The 21,896-nt window shown below is 41.2% G+C and overlaps 2 protein-coding genes across 3 annotated transcripts in view; one reads left to right on the plus strand and one right to left on the minus strand.

Annotated features, from left to right (window-relative positions):
- Positions 1-1,084: 1,084 nt before the first annotated feature.
- Positions 1,085-20,870, plus strand: smurf1 (SMAD specific E3 ubiquitin protein ligase 1). 2 transcript variants are annotated; one of them, XM_061026931.1, is made up of 18 exons: positions 1,085-1,366; positions 11,197-11,235; positions 11,503-11,611; positions 12,324-12,457; positions 12,547-12,612; positions 12,725-12,800; positions 13,065-13,276; positions 13,388-13,472; positions 14,973-15,119; positions 15,474-15,717; positions 17,636-17,739; positions 18,353-18,467; positions 18,570-18,748; positions 18,867-19,004; positions 19,118-19,238; positions 19,336-19,537; positions 20,322-20,406; positions 20,515-20,870. In XM_061026931.1, exons 1-18 carry the CDS (start codon positions 1,312-1,314, stop codon positions 20,612-20,614), a joined length of 2,211 nt encoding a protein of 736 aa, XP_060882914.1. In that variant the 5' UTR covers positions 1,085-1,311; the 3' UTR covers positions 20,615-20,870. The 2 variants fall into 2 exon arrangements, with proteins under 2 accessions (XP_060882914.1, XP_060882915.1); XM_061026932.1 differs by having other exon boundaries at positions 20,331-20,406.
- The window catches only part of b9d1 (B9 protein domain 1), a 310,365-nt gene continuing 299,514 nt past the window's right edge, over positions 11,046-21,896 (minus strand). Inside the window, exon 8 of the transcript XR_009665755.1 lies at positions 11,046-11,059. The gene's annotated coding sequence lies outside the window, so the exon portion shown is untranslated. The remainder of the gene's footprint in view (positions 11,060-21,896) is intronic.

The raw sequence follows: 21,896 nt of genomic DNA on the forward strand, positions 1-21,896 counted from the left end.
ATGTAGTGCTGTTGTTTATAAAAAACACTAAGAAGACACTAAGAAATGAGTTGTAATAACACAAAACCAATACATACATATGATATAATAACCTTTATTTCCTGTCAGTTTGTGCATGTGTGTTTGTTAATATGTGAGAGAAAAGCAGTTTGTTGAGTTCAGAAAGCCGTTTCCCTGCTTATGTGGATTTACTGAGTCCTGTAAACAGGCTGCTGACAGGGTCCATTGTTCTGTCAGCTAATAAAGCGGCCATGCAGCTAACCCCAATGCTGCTAAACAGCCAAATCCCTCCAACCATTATCCCTGCCATCCACCCAACTCTCCTTAACCTTAAATGGAGGATACCTGTGCTTTAGCCCACTGTTTAGTATATAGTATTCTGCACATTCTTGACAAAAGCACAGCATATGATTTTAGATAAAGTAATGCATCTTATACTAAGCATTGACAACAACAACAAGGGAAAACTCAGGTGATAAAGGTAAATCAAAGAATGAGACTAGCTGAACTACTGTTGAGGAGTGTAGTTAAACATTGTAAAACTCTGAATTCAGATTAGAAATGGAAAACAGCAGTGTGGGAGGGTTCATGTACACATGTGATTTTTTTTAGAGTATGTGGGAGGAGAAAATAATAATTAATATGCATACATCTTTAACATTCATGCATACTGTACATTTCTCTTCCCATTTAAATACTTTTATTTTCTGTAAGGCGATGTTTGGAGAGCTTGAATGAAGACGAATAGAAATAATCTTTTAACAGTGTTTATCCAGGATCTATAACATTTTCTAAGAAATGTTTCGTTTGTAATGAAAAACAAACATAAGAGCTTTATAACGTGTTTTGTTTATATATATATATATATATAGGAAGGATAGGAAGTTTGTGTGATATATATATATATATACAAAACTATATATATATATTGTCCGGGTAAATTTTATTCGTGGTAAAAAAACGATACACCACCTAAAATAAAAACAAAACCCGCTTCAATAGAATAATTGGCTGATTCTCACGGGCACGCCCACGCTTCTAAGACGCGAGCACGTAAGGTTATACCCGTTAAGGACATGACGTCAGTACGTGCTTGAGCCTGCCCGAAAATGTTCTCTCGTGTTGTTGGATTTCGAGGGAGCGCAGGACTTTGCGATGAAATAATACATTTTAAACCGTGAGGAAAACAAAAAACAAACCGCATGTTTTTAAACTGAAGTTCTTCGCGTTCCCATTTAGTGGTGAAACTGTGTTTTTTTTCGGGGGGGGGGACTCCAAAGGGAAGTTTGTGTGATCGTTTCTCCCGGAGTGATGTCGAATCCTGGGACTCGGAGGAACGGGTCCAGCATCAAAATCCGACTGACAGGTAAAAAAAAAAAAAAAACGAGACCGAAAGAAAGCGCTGTTTTAGCCGGTTCTCTTGTGTTATATGCAGTGTAACTGTTTAGTCTTGATGTAAACACACAGATAAAGACACAGCGTATTGTCGTTAAGACTCTCAGTTTGCCCAAACATCCGGTTTTTGTGTGGCAAACACAAGTGCTAGCTTGTTAGCCGAGATGCTAAGCAAATAACCGAGAGGGCAGTCGAGAAGCTTTTCCACTTTTCGGCTTTTTTTTTTACACAGTTTTGACACCCGACCTGTCAAGTGTTTTCGGGTCATTTGAAACATCATCTCTGTAAAGTCAGAAACTTTATCTGTTGTTTACTAACGTTGGCTAATAGTAACACTGCTACCAGTGTTGACCGCTAACGCTTGCTAGCTACACCCATTTTTTTTTGGGGGGGGGGGGGGGGCAGACCACCAGCCAAACTCATCGCTTGACCTGAATGCGACAAGCCCCGTGATAGTGAAGAAAGCAAAAAAAATCGACCTGCAGCCTGTCTGAAAAGCAATCTGTCGGTAGATTTGACATGCTAGCTCAAATTAGCTGTGAGTATCGACTGGCACTACTGTATCAGCTGCGGCAGGATACATGTCTGTTCAACTCATCCAGGAAAGCTCAACACCTTTTAGCTCTGTTTTTTTTTTGAGCTGCCCAATATTCGTCTCAAGTATTTTGTTGGGTTTATGAGTCAGATTGGTTTCTGTTAGGCACACACAGGAGTCTCTTTCTTCTCACACACACACACACACACACACAGGGACACAGCTGGAACAATGGTTCTTACTGTAGCTAATGTTGCTCCGCTGGGCATCCAGGGGCGTCTATTCAAATGGAAATGACCTCCCTGTGCCGCTGGGCAGACGCCATGTCCTCCACCTGATTCAAAACTACGCAAATGCACACCAAAAATGTTTCTTGCTGGACACACTAGATATTTCCTAAACTGGGGCTGTATGGATCACTGAATGATATGCACATGCCCATGTTTAATTGTGATGCGTTTTTTTTGTTTTAAGTGAAGTGCTCCTCTAAATGCTAACTTCACACGTCTGCCACATGCTGTTTGTTTTCACACTACCCCCCTATTTCTGAATCTGGCTTCAAGAATGCAACACATGCAAACGTGACCCCATAATACTATTAAAAACAGTACGTGACATGGGTACTTAAAAGAAAACAAAATACTGAAGAAAGTCAACGGGGGAAAAACAGATGTTGAAGAGGACATTTAAACTTTAGCCTGAGTTGCATATATCATATATCAAACTGTATTGTGGGCTCATGTTTTTTGTATGGGTGGGATATGTATGTATATATGTGTTGTGTTGTGTGTTTGTATGTATGCTGGCTGCTGGAACACCTACATTTCCCTGCTGGGATGAATAAAGTATATCTTATCTTAGCTTTATTCATTTTTGAAAGGATTCCAAATAGCTTTAAATTGCTGATAATTTTATCAACCATTAAGTTGTTTGGTAAATCAGTTTTAACAATAAATATAGTTCATTGAAAATGGAGCTTTTCAAAACTTACTCCGCCGCTTGCCTTGGGTTCCTGTAGTTCACATCCCCCCCCCCTCATGTTTGCTTCCTAGAGAGAGGCCCCAGGTATATGGCAACAGTCGCATTGAGCAATGCTCTGCCTCATCTTAGACTTAGACTTTCTTTATTGTCATTCAAACTTGTACTTTACAGTGCAGATAAGAACAAAATTTCGTTGCATTTGGCTCGCTGTAGTGCAGGATAAAAAACAGCAGCAAGTATTTACATAGAAAAATAAGGTGCAGATATAAAAAGAAAAGCTATGTATAAAATTTCTATACAGATAAATATATTGCACCTTTGCGATGTATGTTATATTGTATTTTACAGTCCAGTGAGGTAGTCCTGTGTGGGGGTTTGAGGGGGAATGGAGGGATTATTTTTTGTGTTCAAAAGTCTTATGGCCTGTGGGAAGAAGCTGTTACAGAACCTGGAAGTTCTGCTTCGGAGGCTGCGGAACCTCCAGAGTCCAGCAGCGAACACAGTCCTTGGTGGGGGTGGGAGGTGTCTCTGCTGATTTTCTGAGCCCTGGTCAGGCAGCGGATTTTTGCGATCTGACCTTTTACTTTTGCTTAAGATTTAAGTTTATAGCCTGCACTTAAACACTTAAAGAGAAATGCAGGTTACTTTATTAATCCTCGGAGGGTTTTCTTTGGTTAAATTATATTGAAAAAAATGAAAGCAAGAATTGTTTTTAGTCATTTTTTGGTCATTTATAGTTTCTCGTGCAAAAAGAACGCAGATCAAACAGTAAGTCTAGTTGTGTGGGAAACTATCTGCTTTTTTTTGTAGGCCATATGACTCTCAGCCCTTGGTTAAATTGTCTATTGGTATGCATTAAACCAAATATATAGTCTCTTTTAATGACATTTATTTTTTCAGTATGTAACTGATTTTGACAGAAGTTGGCATTTAATTGTACTCTAAGCATACTTCCTATTCCCAGGCAGAGCTTCTGGTGAAAAAAAAATTATGTCCTCCTCTTCAAAAACTAGTGTTGTGGCTGAACTGAGAGGCTTAAAGTAAAGTGATATTATCCTCCAAAGCTTTGATGATCAAACTACTGACAGAAAAGGTAACATGACATCGTGGTTAGAAAAGAAGATTAAATCCAGATTAAGACAGTTTGCCAAATATGTCTGTTGATTCCAACCAAGAAGATAAACATACAAATCATTCCTAAATAAAATGGTATCAATGCAATGATCTTCAGTTGATCGCTTAATGGTTGAACTTGGACATGTAATTTATTCTAATCAACAACGTTCTATCCAAATTAACACCATTACTTTAATAATGTCAGTCTTTTCTTGACTAGGCTACATCTTGAATGTGATGAAGGATTTGTGAGTGAAACAGTTTAAGCTGATGTTTGCAGGAGCTTGGCTGACAGCCCGTCCCGATGTCCTCTGTCCATTCAACATCGGAGAAACGCAGATTTTTTACCATAACACTTCTTCGTCTTCTTCAGTGTTAAACATGGCTTAATTATTTAGTTTTGTTGCTTGAGAGAAGAAAGAAAACCCAACAGATAATATGGCTTTAAATGAAAAACATTTTAAATAATAAAGAATTAAGGAATTATGTCCACAACACTGCGTTAAAGAGACTGAGATGGCATTGGAAGGGAAAGTGCTTTATTTAGTGTTTTCAATTATTTTCAGTGGAAAAAAAATATATGTGCAACACATCTTAATCAGTTGTCCTAATTAAATGTACGTGTTATCAAGACAATAATGACAAGACAAATGAATCAACAAGGAAATCCCTAATCAACAAAACATCCTCAGCATAAGAAATAAAGTAGTTGAACAAAAATCAGCCAGTTTAATAATACGATCAGTGCTCTAATGGTAAAAATGGTAATGGTAAATCAAATGTACGTTTTCTTGTTAAATGACTCAGGAGATCCTCTGGTGAACAGATATCAGACAGTGGTGTTTCTGATGAGTGGAGACAGAAGGAAACAGAGAAAGTGTTTGGATGTTTCAGACAGCTGGGAGTGTGTGTGTGTGTGTTAGTTATGCGTTTGGGTGTAAACCAGTCACTGATTATTTCAGCCTGGATGCAAACAAAGGTCATTGCCCCTGACTGTGCCCCGCCCCCTCAGGTATGAGTGGAATTCTAATTGGGTGAGGAATGTGCGATGAGCCAATGGGAGTGCAATGCTGCCTGGCTGGCCAGTGCTGTGTTTAGTCTGTCAGTATGAGGCCTTGTTTGGCCTACATCAGAGACGAGTGTGTGTGTGTGTGGCAGGGACAAAGACACACACCAGGCAGGTTTGATGCTGGTTTAGACTGCACTGGGTGTACATGGACATGTTTTAGCTGGCCACGAGGTAATTTTGTGTCTTTCTGTTGCTGAACTGAAAAAAAAAAATAGAGTTAGCTGTAGGTGTTTCTCAGCTGCATGAAAGAAGTCAAACGTAAATATTTTAAGGCTTATTTGAACACTTCCCAAACACTTGCTTGAAGTTAGAAATAATCAAAAAATGTTGTTATTGCCTTTTAGAATCTAAGTAATGTCTATATTATTTATTTATGTGATGAAGTGTTGCTCTTTTCAGTAGTTATTATATTTGATATATGCTGCATTTTTATTTGAGAAATCCAGGGAATGAACAAAGTACGTCTTGTAATCATATAAATAATGCATGGTTCATTTCTGGTTGTGGTCTATGCTATAATCTCCATTTCCATGCTGCTGGCAAAGTTTGAATCCCAGACTTGGTCAGGACACGCACATTTCTGGATAAAAGGCTTGGAAAATAGAAAAGAGTGTTTTTGTTTGGAAAATGAATGAGCTTTATTGTGTAAAAAAAAAAAAAAAAAAATCCTGTCTAATGAATGAATGAAAGTCTCAGTGATCCAGACGGATAATGTTGATTTGTTCATGGAAGCAACACGTGACGCACCAATTAAACGTTAAATGCTGACTTGTGAAAGAGCCAACAAAGGGCTACGTCAGGTACCACAGCCTGGAAACTCACAAGAGAGACGTAAACGTATATGGATACAAACAGCAGCTCGAGTGAAAGAGAAAGAAAAGAAGGGAATCCCTCTGACTAAGAAAGCAACATAAGCACTTCTAATCCTCTCACTTACTGATCCAGCAGCATGTCTGCTAACCAACACAAACACCGTCACAAAAAGCTCATAGGGCGCTCGTAGAAACTGACAATATTGCTCATACAAGCAGATGAAAAAGCACAGATATGGTATGTGTTTGTTTAACCACTGCCCTGTAAGTTCCTTGGAACTATTAAACATACTTTTTGCATTTGTTTGGCAGTGAGCACACAGATCTATTCGTCATCCTGCGTGTGTGTTTGGATGCTGGTGCAGGGCTTGTTATTAAGTAGGTGAGATATTTGCTCATGTGCCCGCTGGCTCTCTTTGTTTTTGGAAGCTGAGAGGGGAGATTACGTTGCAGTAAGAGTAAGATGGGGATCTTGGTTGTATTAATTCTGTCCACCAGTTCATGTAACTTCATTTGATATCAGTTCAAGATGTGGAAAGGACAACAGTATGCAAACTTTATTAATAAACACAAGTCATAAATAGAATAAAACTCCAGGAGCTCAACATAAAACGATAAGAACATAACCTTGACAAAGAAAGAAAAATAGGATATGCTCTAAATCCTAATTTCTGAAATGATGCAGACAGAGTCTTAGTCGTTATGGTTCCAACAAAAAAGCACTTCAGATGCCATTTATGAAATGAATGGGGGCTTTTTAGAGTTTAATATAACAACTTTAAAATAACTTACAACTCCTCGTATTCAAGGTAAATCTTTGGTTGACACACTTCTCTCACTCGTCTGCTTAAGAGTGTTTGGAGGGAAACTCAATATTAAGTTGAAGCTGCTTTACTCAGTCATATTACCAGTTTACATTGTCATGTGGGTTAGTTTTAGAGAGGTGGAGACCTCCATGGCTAGTTGTCTCCTATTTACAACCCTTTCAACCCAAACCAGAGAGGAGTCATAACATTACAACAAGACGTACGCCTACAGCCTACACAACTACTTTAAGTGGCAGCTCAGCTCACTGCCCCTCACAGACGGGCTTTGTTTAAGCGTTGGATAAAAACTGTTTATATTTCTTCAAATAGATACTACTACTTCCAACTTACCTCACATCTCCTTGCTAGCACTACATTGTTTATGTTTGCTTGTCACAAGACAATAAAAGGAAGTCTTTTTTTTTTTTAGGGGGGGGGTAGGGGGTTGTAGGGGGTTGGGCTTTGAGCCATAATACCTTCATGGAGGTAGCACAGTGCAGCTTGCTGTGTAGTTGACTGTTTTGGACCAGATGGGTGAATAACTGGCACATTTGCTGAAGCGGGATTCTAGGTTTTTTAAGACGGAAATGGACGATACTGGTATTTAGATTGGGACAACTCAACCTGAAAAGTCTGCTGTCTTGCAAACGACATAGTGTATCAGGGTGTAGTAATACATCACATTGTTCTTGGCATACAGCATTTGACACACAATAATGGGAACAACAATATTTCTTCATCACTCCAATTATAAGGAAGTAGTGGTTTTGGACAGTTCACTCTGAAACATTGCAGTCCAGTGTGACCTAGAAGGATCTGAGTATTCATGTAGTTTGCCTAAATTTGTGATGGCAATATATAGAGCAGAGAGTTCGCTGCATCCTGGCATTGTTCTCCCAAAACTTGACCATTACCTTTGATTGGAGCAGGTTCCTCATGTGCCTCTAAGCGTTACCAGTTTTATGGTTGCTGTCATCACCAGAGGAGCGGTAGCGTTTCCCTCTGATTAAGATGCAGGAGTGGCTAAATTGCAACCCCTCAAAGAGTTCGAGGGAGCTGGTTGATTGTGCGAGAAACATGATGTGACTTTAAATTCCTAGAGGAGCTGCTAGCGTGGCACAGAAGCAGCTCAGTGTGTCGTCGCCTCCCCCCTGAACTGTTTCTGCTTGTTCCCTCAAGATTGCATGAAAAGGATTCTTTCCCCCGCTGGCTCTCTCCAGCTCTCAGGTTTTTTTTTAAAGGAGGGGAAGTAAAATGACAAAAAAAGAACACTGCAGTGGGGAAATTGAGGACCAGCTGAGCTGTATCTCTGTGTGTCTTCACTAGGCACGACCTTGGCAGGATGAGGTCTTTCCTGAGACGCTGGGAAAGGCTCAGTCACACACTCGATGCCACAGAGGAAGCTGGTCAGGCGGTAGATAATGGAGGGAGAGAGAGGGTGAAATTAGGGGGGGTCCCTCGTTTCTGCCAAACAGATTGGAGGGGTGTTAAGCAATGACAGTGGCAGAGGAAGTCATCCTTTAAAAGCGGATGCAGGGGTAAATTAGAAACTTGATTCCCCCCTCTCCCCCTCTGTGTGTCTTTGATTGTGTCTGTGTAGAAACGGTGAGGTCTCAGTGAGGAATGTGTGAGTCAGGAGGAGGAGGAACACACAGGGTTTGATGAGGAAGAGGAGCGGATATCCTGCAGCCAATCTAAACGGGTTAATCACAGCAAATAAATGCCAGACAAATATACATCACCACACAGTTACCACATCCTGAACCAACACCTAACTGACTAACTTCCTCACTCACTGACTGTCTGGGACAAACCAAATCATGCTAGATCTCAAAGCTGTGATAATGTTTCAGGTGGAGAAAATCAGTTAGGAAAGTCTGATGGAGCACGATCAGCTGTGATCTGTGTCTCCACTAGCTGCCACACAAAGGATTTAAAAGTGGCGGGTGTATTTTCTATGGTCATTTCCAGATCAACATCAGACTTTGTCATAATGGCAGCTGCTGTGCATCTATGTACTGATATCCCCAGACATTTTTCACCTCCACAAGTTATATCCAAACCCTTTAATATTGTGAGATCTTGTGGCACAAGATTTGGTCCACCAAGAATGACCGGGGAATTATTCAAGTAAACAGAGCCCCTCCCGTAAAAATTGACGGAAAAAAGTTGTGGCTAAAGTGTCGCTCACATCGACCTTGATGCTGAGATCAGATCACCACCCAGCGCTATAAACCAACCTAAAGGTAATACATAATAACTGCGTGATATCACATTAGTGGCATGTCATAATCAACGGCGTAGCAGTAATAGTTAGTCTTCATTGTAACACAAACAGCAGTACCGCTGCATGTCGTCTACGGAAGAAAAACTGTCCTCTGCAGGGCTTCAGTCGTTCAGCGGCCGTTTAACATTTCTTCCTCTCATCTGTGGGAAGTGAACATAACATCAGGAGCATAGATTCAATTAATTACATTTAAGTTAATAAAATTATTAATAACACTGTATGAGATGTTCTCCATTTGATTTCTACTTGAGCTTCAAACAAACTAATATACAGGATGTTCTCATGGCACATGTAAGGTTAGATTAATAAGATTAGATTAATAATCAAAAATGGAGCCAGATATTGCAGTTACAACAACAACAGGAACAACAGAGCAGCTTTTATTACCCACACTACGGAAGTCAGTCTTAGTGTTATATTGATAGCTTTGCGATGTAGCCCTGTGGAGAAACTCGTACTTTATAAAAGAAAAAAATCACTGAAAACCGAGTAAATTAGGCTAACCACATGTTAGAGAAGTATTTGTCCTTTTATCTTTAAACATGACCAAATGATTAAATCAAAAATAGTTGACTTGTTTTATTTATCTCTAAGGCCCCGTCGTGTCCACTTAGCGTCTTTTTCCAGACAGAAAAGCGCTGTCTGTGCGCCCGGGAGCGCTTGCATGAAGCGTTTTGTGCGCTGAGAGGAAAAGTACTGCACGTCCATCCTGTCTCTATGACAACAGTCTGTTGACAACCGCTGCTGTATTACCGACACGGCTCCGTTTCTTATGACTGCATGTTTTTTTATTTTAGACTGTTTATTTCGGGATCAGACACGGAGGCAAGAGGATGTACTGTAGGTACAGTGAAGTCGGAAGATTTTTAACATGAGCGTTCAGAGTGCTCGGGGGGGAAAAAAAGACACTGTTATACATATTAAACCCCATTTAAAGCCTTGGCAGATTCGCACAGGAGGCAACAGAGACTTCAATAATTCAAGCCATCGTGGGGGACAACACTCCTCCCCCTTCTGTCTCGCCTCTATCCCAGTTACTGTCGCTGCTCTTCCACCTCATTAGTCAGCCTCGTCTTTAAAAAGAAGAGCAGAGGAATGGAGACGGGAGGTTTTTTGTTCCTGTCACATTCTCCCTCTTGTTTCAGTCCACTTTACAAGTCTATGGAGATATAATGAACATGACCCTGTGGAGCTTTAGGGAAGGGGTCCAAATGACTATGTAACAGTGCTGGTGAAAACAGCGCATTCAGTACATGTTCTGTTTTCATGACACTGAGGCATAACTTCTAACGTCAATCATCCAGTCATGATCATTAGGCTGTATCATCAGAATACTATCTTCTACTCACAACAATACACAGGGATGTCCGACCAGGAATCACAACTCCCTAAAGAACTCACCTTTTCTGTCTTATGAAGAGTTTACACCTAGAGCCAATTCTTTGAGATGTTTGTGTTCATTCTTTGACCACATGCGGCTGCATTAGAGGGGTTAATGGACCAAATTATGACCTGCAGTGTCAATATTATGATCCTTTTTCTGTTATTTGCGCCTTACAGTGTGTCCGCGTTTGAGTTCATAACCTCAGGCTTGAACACAAACACAAAGGTTGTTTTTGCTCCGTCTGCAACACCGCAGTATAATGAACACTTGTGACTGGCTGTACATGATTGTGCGTCTTAAAATGAGTGTGTTGTGGTGAAGTTGTGTTCGCTGATCTGATTCTAGAGTCACATATGCCAGCTCTCTCACACCAAACAGACTGCCCCGACGAATACAAAACCAAAAAAGTACACTCACAGCCAAAACACGCACACAATAGACTCAATACTTAGCACACATTTACAATTTTCACAATGTGTTGGTCAGTCTGAGTTTGCCTCTCTGAATCCACAAAGATGATGTGGCAGCTAAGGCATTCTGCCACTCTAAGTGTGGGCGGCCGGTGTGTGTATGTGTTTGCGTTTCTCTGTGCGTAAGGATCCCGACCTTAGCCTATACTTTACTGCTGTCTCCTGTCTGCATGTCACATAACTTCTCCTGCTCATTTCCATCCTCTGGCATTCATATATGCTTCTCCTCACACACTTTCTATGTTGGACTGCATGCCTCTGTAGCAGCCTACACACTGTAAGATCATTTCCATATTTTTCTCTGTGTGGCATTTTGTTCATAACAGTTTTCTCTTTTACAGTATTATGTGCCAAAAACCTCGCAAAGAAAGACTTCTTTCGTAAGTACCTCTTTAATATGTGCACAAATCTTTAGACGTGAAACATTTCCATGTTTGGTATACACAATGAGATGATGTGTGTCACTAAGGGCAGCAGGGATTCAAATCATGGTTTTGAAATATCAGTACCGCCCCAGTAAAAGTCAAGATCATGGGACCTTTCTTCAGATCTGGAAATAATTACATTTTGTCTATTACTTAACTGTTATCTTCTTTGTGATTTAATGTAATGGGTGCAGACAGTTAATATTTATCGTGTGTCTGCAGGCCTTCCGGATCCTTTTGCCAAGGTTGTTGTGGACGGATCAGGTCAATGCCACTCTACAGACACAGTCAAGAGCACACTGGACCCCAAATGGAATCAGCACTACGACCTGTGAGTCTCCTGCAAGCCCTACATCCATTTGTAAACATTTCATTATTTAATCCATCTTGTTACTTTTTGAAAAGCTCTTGTAGCTCAGAGGATTTTTTAAGAAATGGATGGAAATTCATACAATGAAAAAAATGTATGCATTAATTTCAGACGCTAATCTCATCGAGATGAAAGCATTAATGATGACAGCCCTAATTTTAACAAATAAAAATGTACTCTGGCCATCAAATTAAGGGTCTTGAAGGCCCACTAGTACTTGATTATATAAGAGAGCACTCACACTAGGCAAAGTTGCTCCACACAGGGCTTAAGCACGATTGTCTCCCCTCCCCAGTCCGTTGGTTTGGTTACCTTTTTCTAAAAGGGATGCACGGTAAAGTCTGTGTCCGCACATCAGAGAACAACACAGAGAACCTGACTGTAACTTTACTGACTTTGTGGCTTCTTTTGGGTAATTTAGTCAGAACACTCCAGGATTTCTCAGTCATGGAAGGCTGTCCACGTTTCGTGCCCGTCCTTGTGCTCTTGCATGAGTCAAAGCACACCTCATCCAACTGTGCCAGAGCCAAGGAAGTGTACCGGAGCACTCACACTAGTCCAATGAACTGGACCTTTTGGGGGTCAAACGTGATTGGGCGCGGTACAGATTGCCCATTGTGAGTGCGTCCAGACAGAAATTTCTCACTATTTCAAAATACTGTCTGTTTTTCAGTTACATTGGAAAGACAGACTCCATCACCATCAGTATATGGAACCACAAGAAGATCCATAAACGACAGGGGGCGGGCTTCCTGGGCTGTATAAGACTTCTTTCAAACGCCATCAGCAGGCTAAAAGACACGGGATGTAAGTCTGTCTTCATTTTCTCCAGTCAAATGAACACAGTCACACACAAGCTGACTGTTTGATGAAATGCTTTTTTCTTCTTCTTCCAGACCAGCGTCTCGATTTATGTAAACTGAACCCCTCGGACAGTGATGCAGTCCGGGGGCAGATTGTCGGTAAGGCTTCACACCAGGACACAAGAAACCGAAATCTGTTTTGCTTCGTTTTTGAGTTGAATTCTGTCTTCTCTCTGATCCTCTCTGATCTTTACTACCTGTCTGTTTCCAGTGAGCTTACAAACACGAGACCGCATCGGCAGTGGAGGCCCTGTGGTGGACTGTAGAGGACTGTTGGAAAACGATGGGTGAGTAATGTAATAAATACAAATACAGTTTCCAGCTAAAAACAAGTGGTCTGGTCTGTTCTGCAGCTTTTTATTTATAATTATTACTTTTTAAAATCGTTTTCCTATCTCTGAGCTCTAAATAAAAAGCAGTTGAGTAAATATTTGATTCCAAATAATGTGAAAAACGGCCATTCAGCATTGTGTGTGTGTGTGTGTGTGTGTGTGTGTGTGTGTGTGTGTGTGTGTGTGTGTGTGTGTGTGTGTCTGTGGCTGGGTATGTAGGCCTGTGTTCGAGGGATGCTTCAGTGAAGAGCCGCTGCCCTACTCAGACCCCACCGGTGCAGCGGGGGGTGGGAACTGTCGTCTTGACTCGCCCAGTCAGGAGAACCGTCTTCAAACACAGCGAATCAGAGGGCAGGATTCGCGAGGCCATGGACACACACCCCAGAACAGACCCCATGGGCACCAGCCGCCTGACCTACCAGAGGGATACGGTCAGTCAAACAGAATTTATCAAATCAAATTGTTGTTCTTATTTTAGTTGCTCAGCTGATCTCCTTGTTGCCTTTCTAAAGCCTTATTACGTCTGTTCTTTTTCAAAACAGAGCAGAGAACAACAGTACAGGGCCAGGTCTACTTTCTTCACACACAGACAGGTGTCAGCACCTGGCACGACCCCCGGATACCACGGTATGATCACACCCCCCTTCACCTCTGTCAAAGCTAAGCACCACACAGAAAGGAGACAAACCTTGAACACACTCTGTTCACAAACTGGGTCATTTAAGCAGCAGAGGAGGAGGACATGAAGAAGAATTAAACTAAAAGACAACACAGGGTCCCCCCCCAAGGAGACTTTAAAGGCCCCATTATAAGCAGCTTATTTGAAAATGTATGAAAAATCACTCTACACCCATAGCGACTGATCTCACACTTTTGTTTTCCTGTACTGCGTTCATGTTCATACCAGCCTCTAGAACCATTCTCACTGGACATGAGTGAACAAAAGTAATAAATGAAAATGAAAAGCCATAAATTGGTGGAAAGGAAAATGGAATTCACCAAAATGAATGAAATAAAGTATATATGCTAAATTTTTCCTGAGGGAAGACCCCCGGGCCCCCTCTTATTATACTCTTATGTTCCCTGTGCTGGGTAGCCGTAGTTAATCTAACGTGATAAAACAAACTATCTACTGGCATTCCCAGAGTAGACACAGCTTAGGGTGCAGGTTTTATTATGCTTAGAACATAAACTGCAGATTAGACAGTTGTGCAGTTAAAATGTTGATATGTGCCCGTCCTGCTCTGCACTCTGTTTGTTTTCCTGCTTGTTTTGTTCTTTGCATATTGCATTTTTGTTAAATTAACATTTGTGTTGAAATGATTGTTTTTCTTTTTCTGGCAATTTTCATTCATAGTGAGACATGAATGGAAATGCTTCCCTCCTTTAAAACTAAACAGAACACAAATGACAAAAACTCTCCATGCTGCTCCCAACATCAGTCCACATTCTCTTTGTGTTGTTCTGCAGTAACTACACCAACAGATTTTTTTCAGTGTCTGAGGTCAGAGTTTAGCTCGGTATAAGGGGTTAAGAACACAACAGTTCAGTTGACAAATCAAAAGTAATGTCCACCTTATGAAATCAAACATTTCACTTTTTTACAGATCCTTTGAGCTGTTTTTATTTAGCGTTTCAGCTGTGACAAGTTCCTTTTTCTTCTCACTACCAGAAGGTCCTTAATTTAAAAATAAGAGCAGGGTTGAAATGAAACAGCACTTAAATTACTCCCAGCTTAAGACAGTAAAGAAAGTAAAGAAAAGTCAAACATGTGATTGATCACAATCAACAATTGAAAAGTTGGGATTAATTGGGATAAATAACATTTTTGAATCATTTGACCGCCCTTAATTACAGTAAAACTTGTGTTTAATATTGATCTTTTAATTTACTAAAAATACTGCGCTCTAAACAGTGTCACTCTTTCATAACTCCTCATTGATGACATGAATGAGAGTTACATGAACAGATGTGAATCATCCAAAGAAGAAGTTGACACGGGAAAGAAGAAGTAATCAGTGTTTACCACCCATAGACGATACCTGGGCGGGCAGAAAAGTATTTGCAGAACTTTGACAGCCTTAGTCTGCTTTGGAGTCTCACTGTGGTTACGTATTGCCCGTGCAGGGATCTGACCAGCGTGAGCTGCGAAGAGCTTGGGCCGCTGCCAGTTGGCTGGGAGGTCCGAAGCACCGTGTCTGGCCGGATCTACTTCGTGGATCACAACAACCGGACCACTCAGTTCACAGACCCGCGTCTACACACTATTATCAGGTACAATGTTCCCACGCTCTTGACCTTTCAAACTCTTTCCTGAATCCCTCCCAAAAATAATCCACCTACACCTGAGTGTAGACATCACTGGTACATTCAAAATAAGTGGTTTCAAGACTAATCTGTGGTTAATCTAATCTCTCACTGGACTCATTCTGCTTCTAACATGACCTACTAACAGTCAGCTCTGTTAATGATGCAGAATCGTCCAGTTCACAGAAACGTGGCTTCTGAGTACTTTTTACTGCTGTTGGCTAATGTAGTGAGTTTAATCCTGCCTGCTCTTTTTCTTCCTAAACTCCCTCTCTCTCTCTTCCGCACCCTCTTCTCTCTTCCCTGTCGTCCCTCCTTCAGCCAGCAATCCCAAGCAAAGGATTCCTCTCAAGCCCCCCAGATGGAAGTGGGGGGCGAAGAGGTGGGAGGTGGAGGAGTTGGCGGCGTCGGAGGAGTTGGAGGAGGAGGGGGCGAAGGAGACGTAGCGGCGCGATACGAGAGAGACCTGGTCCATAAGCTAAAGCTGCTCCGACACGAGCTGTCCCTGCAGCAGCCTCAGGCAGGACACTGTCGCATCGAGGTGTCCCGAGAGGAGATCTTTGAGGTGAGTGCAAAGGTCAAACCAGGAAGAAAAAAAGAGAAAACACAACATTTGTCTAACATGATCAGTACATAACCAGACAAGGATCTGACCCTCTCTCACCAGTGTGAGAGACGTTAGCTCCAGAGTGTTTACAGTCCAAGGGACCCCTCATGGATGAACCCTCAAGAATAACTCAGATATTTATTAGGGTTTATAAATCCCAGAACACTGAAGTTATCATTGGCAAACGGTTCAAGGACTTTTGTAGAAAAACAAGAACAACTTTCTCCGGGCGCTTTCTTTGAAATAATTCAAATGCCACAACTCCGGTTCCAAGTAGAAAAACCTCTACTGGTGGAGCTCCACTTTGAATGGCCTACTGTTTTCTTTCATCCATTTGACTTTCTGATGAAGTCAGAAGTTTGTTTTTTAAGGTCCACATCGCCATGCCATGAAAATAAAGGAATTTATTCATAACTTTTTAGAAGAGAGGGCCTTTTAATACTTTTATTTTTGTAAACAAATTGAAACAAAACGACAAATAGTTTGAAGCTTGATCCAAAGGCAACTGGACTTGGTTGAAGATCTTGAGGACGTTTCACCTCTCCTCTGAAAGGTTTCTTCAGTTCTGAACTATCTGGTGGACGGCGCTAGAAATGTAAGCCTCTGCGGTTCATTAGCATGCAGGCGCCACTATCACCCCTTGCACTCGTTAGGGCATATGCAAGCGTTTAATTAAAATGTTGGTACACTTTTAAGCAAGTAAACCTTGTGGAGTGCTGGTTTGATTGATAACACTTCAAGTTGATAACAGGTGAGCAGCACATCTCAAGGCAAGTTAGTTTGGGCAGTCGGTCTCTTCTTCACAGCTATCAATGTTAATGTAGGCAGAGAGCTCAGCTACAGTACTGATAGCTAGCAGGGTTACAAACTCCACATGTTGAAAACAGATGTTACTAGAAAGAGCTACACAGCTGCACAGAAACTGCTGGGGACTTTGCTGAACGCAGTGGATATCATCACGCAGGAAGACCGTTAAACCTTTTACCCTCTCAGAGACCCCAAAATACAGACTTCCTCTTCTAGTCCGGATTTGAGGGTAGTTATAAAAGGCTGCTAACATTATAATGTCAGAGGAAATCTGGTGTACTATGGGAAACTGAGTCCACTTTCCTTTCAAAAGTCACAGATTAGGTTATTTCTCCTGGAGAGATTTGAGCAGTTTCTGCAGACCATGTAGATATATTTTTTTGAACTTGTTCATAAGTCAGAGGAACTCTTGACCTAAAGCTGCCTAACCTTTAGAGATATTGCTCAAAGTCTCAGTAAAGTTACAAACACCCTTTGAGGATTTGTATAAGCTCAAGTTAAAAAAGAGAATGCTGAATAGAGATCCTCCACAACTCAAGTCCTCATCAACGTAATCATCCCTCTCTCCTCTATGGATAAAATACTTCAAAAGAATAAGTGGGATGAAAACTGAGGAAAACAGGATTGCTATAATCACATAGACTTAACAGAGTCTTTTTTTCTGTTTGTCTGAATCTCTCTGAATACATTATGTTCTGTCCCCGTGTTTCTTCTCTTCACTGATTATGCTGACACGTCCCCGCTCTCATCTGCTCTATGTTCGCTCACAGTAAACATAAAGTAAAAAATCAAAGTGTTTGCAGTGGAGCTATGAAAGCAGTTTGAACTAAGTGGGTAGTTGTGAAAGTTTACAGTTCATACAAACACATCCACAGTGTTTGTGACACCCACAGTCCCAACTACCTTCACTTGTATTACTTTTCTCTGGAGCAGCAGGTTGTGCTTATTAATGAACAGTCTAACAGAACATCATGGATCTAAAGGGCCGGGGCGTTTGGTCACAAGTTCTTTCTTTCTGTGGTAAATTGTGTGTCCTTGGTTTTGTATTAACGTTGTGTTTTTGTTGCAGGAGTCATATCGGCAGATAATGAAGATGAGGCCAAAAGACCTGAAGAAGCGTCTGATGGTGAAGTTCAGAGGAGAGGAGGGTCTGGACTACGGTGGAGTGGCCAGGTCATTTCTTCTCTTTACATTTCTGAAGAGTTTGTCTCCTGTGTGATGTCATTGACGTTAAATATCCTGTTTCTGTCTGAACATCTGGTCCGGAGAGAAAGTTAAATTGGCTGTGGCACTCTGAGTAACTTAAGGACAGATGCTGCAGGCGTACAGGATCATATCAACTTAGATTTAAGACATGTAATCTGTGTTTCAGTGACATTTTCTTCAAATGAAACCATGAATTTAGTATCACTGTATCAGATCAATGTTTAAACCTAGACGGATGAGGATAAAATGCAGTTCTTGAACTTTCCCTGGTTCAGGCTGTGACTGGTTAACTACGGCTGTGATTAAGCTGCAGCTGAGCCTCCATACAGGAGACACAAGATAGCAATATTTATCGTCCTACTCCAATACACTGTACCTCTTGTACATAACATCCTAATACAACACATGCATGGCTATACGTGATCAAAGCGTGCTTAGTTTACAACACAGGCGGACTTGATAATATTAATAATCTATAGATTTTTAGTTTGTCGTTGTTTCTTGCGGATTCTTTTGTGACTTTGTTTCTCTGTGTGTCTTGAACATGTGTTAACAATGTGGTGTTTTTTTTAATCTTCAGGGAGTGGCTGTACCTGCTGTGTCATGAAATGTTGAACCCTTATTACGGCCTGTTCCAGTACTCCACAGACAATATCTACACACTACAGATCAACCCTGACTCCTCCATTAACCCTGTGAGCACACACACACACACACACACAAATACACACAACGTACTAAAGGGGACTGTCTCTGACCACACGCCTCAATTCTTCTTTTGTTTCTCCTTCTTTCAGGACCACCTGTCATATTTCCACTTTGTGGGACGAGTCATGGGCCTTGCAGTTTTTCATGGTCACTACATCAACGGGAGCTTCACTCTGCCCTTTTACAAACAGCTACTCGGCAAACCCATCCAGCTCAACGACCTAGAGACCACCGACCCCGAGCTGCACAAGAGCCTCGTCTGGATACTGTGAGTGAATGCACACCTGACTGCAGATGAACTGCTCTTTATTTCACCGTCTCATTTGAGAGAGAGAGAGATGTTTTTTAGTTTGAGTTTTTAAGTATTATTTTTCATACTTGTGCAGAGAGAACGACATCACATCAGTCCTTGACCACACATTCTGCGTGGAGCACAATGCCTTTGGGAAGTTTTTACAGCATGAACTCAAACCCAACGGGCGCAACATCCCCGTCACTGAGGAGAACAAGAAAGAATATGTCAGGTAAGAACAGTTGTTTGGTTTGTTTATACCCCTGAAACAAATTGCAAACACAACATAAAGTGCTATTGCAAGTATATATTTATAACTGCATCAACTGTGTTTGTATTTTTCAGACTCTATGTGAACTGGAGGTTTATGCGAGGAATTGAAGCGCAGTTTCTGGCTCTACAGAAGGGATTCAGTGAGCTCATCCCCCAGCATCTCCTTAAACCTTTCGACCATAAAGAACTGGAGGTACATGTGCTGTCCATGGACAAAAAAAACAAACAGCTTTTGCTTTTTCTTCATCTATCCCTTCTTCCTCTTAACACCTCCGCCCTCTCCCCACCAGCTCATCATCGGTGGTCTGGGGAAAATCGATCTGGCGGACTGGAAGACGAACACCCGCCTGAAGCACTGCACGAGTGAGAGCAACGTGGTGCGGTGGTTCTGGCAGGCGGTGGAGGCCTTCAGCGAGGAGAGGAGAGGACGCCTCCTGCAGTTCGTCACCGGCTCCACCAGGGTCCCACTACAGGGGTTCAAAGCGTTGCAGGGTGGGTCATGGACTTGCTTAGAAAACACACACATACTCACACACAGTACACACATTACATAGTATGTGTGTGTCAGTAGTCAGTCAAAAAATACTTGGGTGATTAAAAAAAAAATGAAAGAAAGGACTGGGATGTACGTACGTCGAGAAAGGGAATACAGTTTGGATCTAGAGAAGTAACATTGAAAACAAGTAGTTATAGGCTGTTGTAGAAACTGCCAGATGTGCCTCTTAAAGAGCAGTTCATCTTCTCTAATGAAAGAGAAGAAATGAAATCAGTCTGCCAGGCTTTGTTTGGTGGTAGATTAGGGCTTTTTCCACTTTAACAGGATACATCCACAAGCAATAAGACAAAGGCTAAAACATCAGAATCTTCACTATGTTGGACTGGCAGCTGCAGGGAGGACGCTAAAGATGCTAAGCAGGGTTTGAGTTGAAATAATACTTTATTTGTATAGCACTTTTCTATACAAGTAACAAAGTGCTTTACAACAGAAAATGAAAGCAGAGAGACAATTAAAGCAACAGGCAGAGAGTAAACAAGCAGACAACAAAATCAGACTAACAAAATAAAAATAAGAAGAGTTAATCACACAGTAAAAGCATTTTTATAAAAGAATGTCTTGAGTAGAGATGTAAAACAAGGGACTGAATCTGCAAGTCTGATCTCCTGAGGGCTGAGGTCTTTCCCTAATGAATAGGATCCTTTAGAACCTGATGTGTGCTTTGAGTGTGTAAAGACTGATGTGAGTAGAGCAGTGATAACTAGAATGTATGTGTGTAAGGTTCTACAGGTTCTGCAGGACCAAGACTCTTCACCATTCATTTGATAGACGCCAACACAGACAACCTGCCCAAGGCTCACACGTGGTAAGGACACACACACACATAAAAAAAAAAAGATGCTGGAGTATTCAAGTGTCTGATTTTTGTTCACATTTGCCAAAAGTTTCACGTATTCTCCTTCTTGGTCTGCAGTTTTAACCGGATAGACATCCCTCCCTATGAGACTTATGAGAAACTTTACGAGAAACTGCTGACGGCTGTGGAGGAGACCTGCGGCTTCGCTGTGGAGTGATGAATCCAACAACCGGACCTACATACACCAGTTACACTTGCGCTTGCACTTGCACACAACTATTTGACGTTTTACATACAGTATATAGACAAAAAAAAACACATCAACAGAATATCAAGTATACAGAGAGTATACGGAGCAGCCAAGCATCACAAGGACCCATAAAAAGCCCCTCGCCACCTCTTCACCGCTGAACTGTGGGGGGTTACAGGAGGAAGCACAGCAGGAGGGGAAAAATACAGAAAAAAATAAAGAATTTTGAAATGTTTTCAGATGTTTTGAAGAAACATTTTTATCCTTCAGTTTTAACAAGCTATGATGTCATTCTTCAGAATGTCTGCCCTGGACAGAATCAGCCAATCACACACAAGCCCTGTGAACTTTGAAAAACAGAAACGTGTGAAGAACAAGGCGGAGATCGATTGTCTTTCTGTCTGACAAGCTGATTGATTGACGAGTATTCATGCATCATGATTAACCACTGTTGTGTATCAGAATGTGTGTGCATGTTTGTTAGGTTTCAGTATGAAAGTGAGACTCTATTTGTGTCTGTGTGAGAGAGAGAGAGAGTGTGTGTGTGTGTGTGTGTCTGTGTGCGCCCGGTTACGCTGTAAAAATGATCAAATGAGCCTGCTCCTCTGTTTGGTAGCTTTTTGTCTCCTGTTTGTATCTGCGACCACTCTGATCCACTCTGATATTTTTATTATTTATTACTAAGTGATTACTGACCAAGCTGCTATATGCTCCACAGAGAGCCCACACTAATCTCTTCATCCCCTCCCTCAAAACAATTAAAGAGGTCAAATTCACTCAGAAAAAAATCGAGTAATCCAAATGAGCATTAATGCATCTTTTAAACATTTTAAACATTCATATTTTTATAGAGAAATACTCTTGTCAGTGTATGAAAACTGTATGTGTTTTGGTGTTTTAAATGCCATTTTTGCATTTATTTCATGTGAAAGGGATTGATCTCCCCAGCCCTAATTTTCAAATTCTAACTCTTCTTAAGTTATGGAGATGGAGAGGTCAAAAGGTTTGACCTGGTTTTTAAACAAAATGAGCCATGAGGAAAAGTAGAAGGAGTCACCTTCAGGAATTTTTTTTTGGTTGTATGTGACATGTCTAATAAAATCTCACAAGCCTTCATACATGTTTCATCATCCATTTCAACATCTTTTTTTATTTTTTTCATTCTTTGTGGCCCTGATGTTTCATTGCCTCTCTCTCCTTTTCTCCATAGCCTGATTGTTAGAGAAAGTAGTCTTTGTTTGAGACCACC

Source organism: Labrus mixtus, chromosome 20 (genome assembly GCF_963584025.1).
Source record: "Labrus mixtus chromosome 20, fLabMix1.1, whole genome shotgun sequence".
In the NCBI taxonomy this organism is placed as follows: domain Eukaryota; kingdom Metazoa; phylum Chordata; class Actinopteri; order Labriformes; family Labridae; genus Labrus; species Labrus mixtus.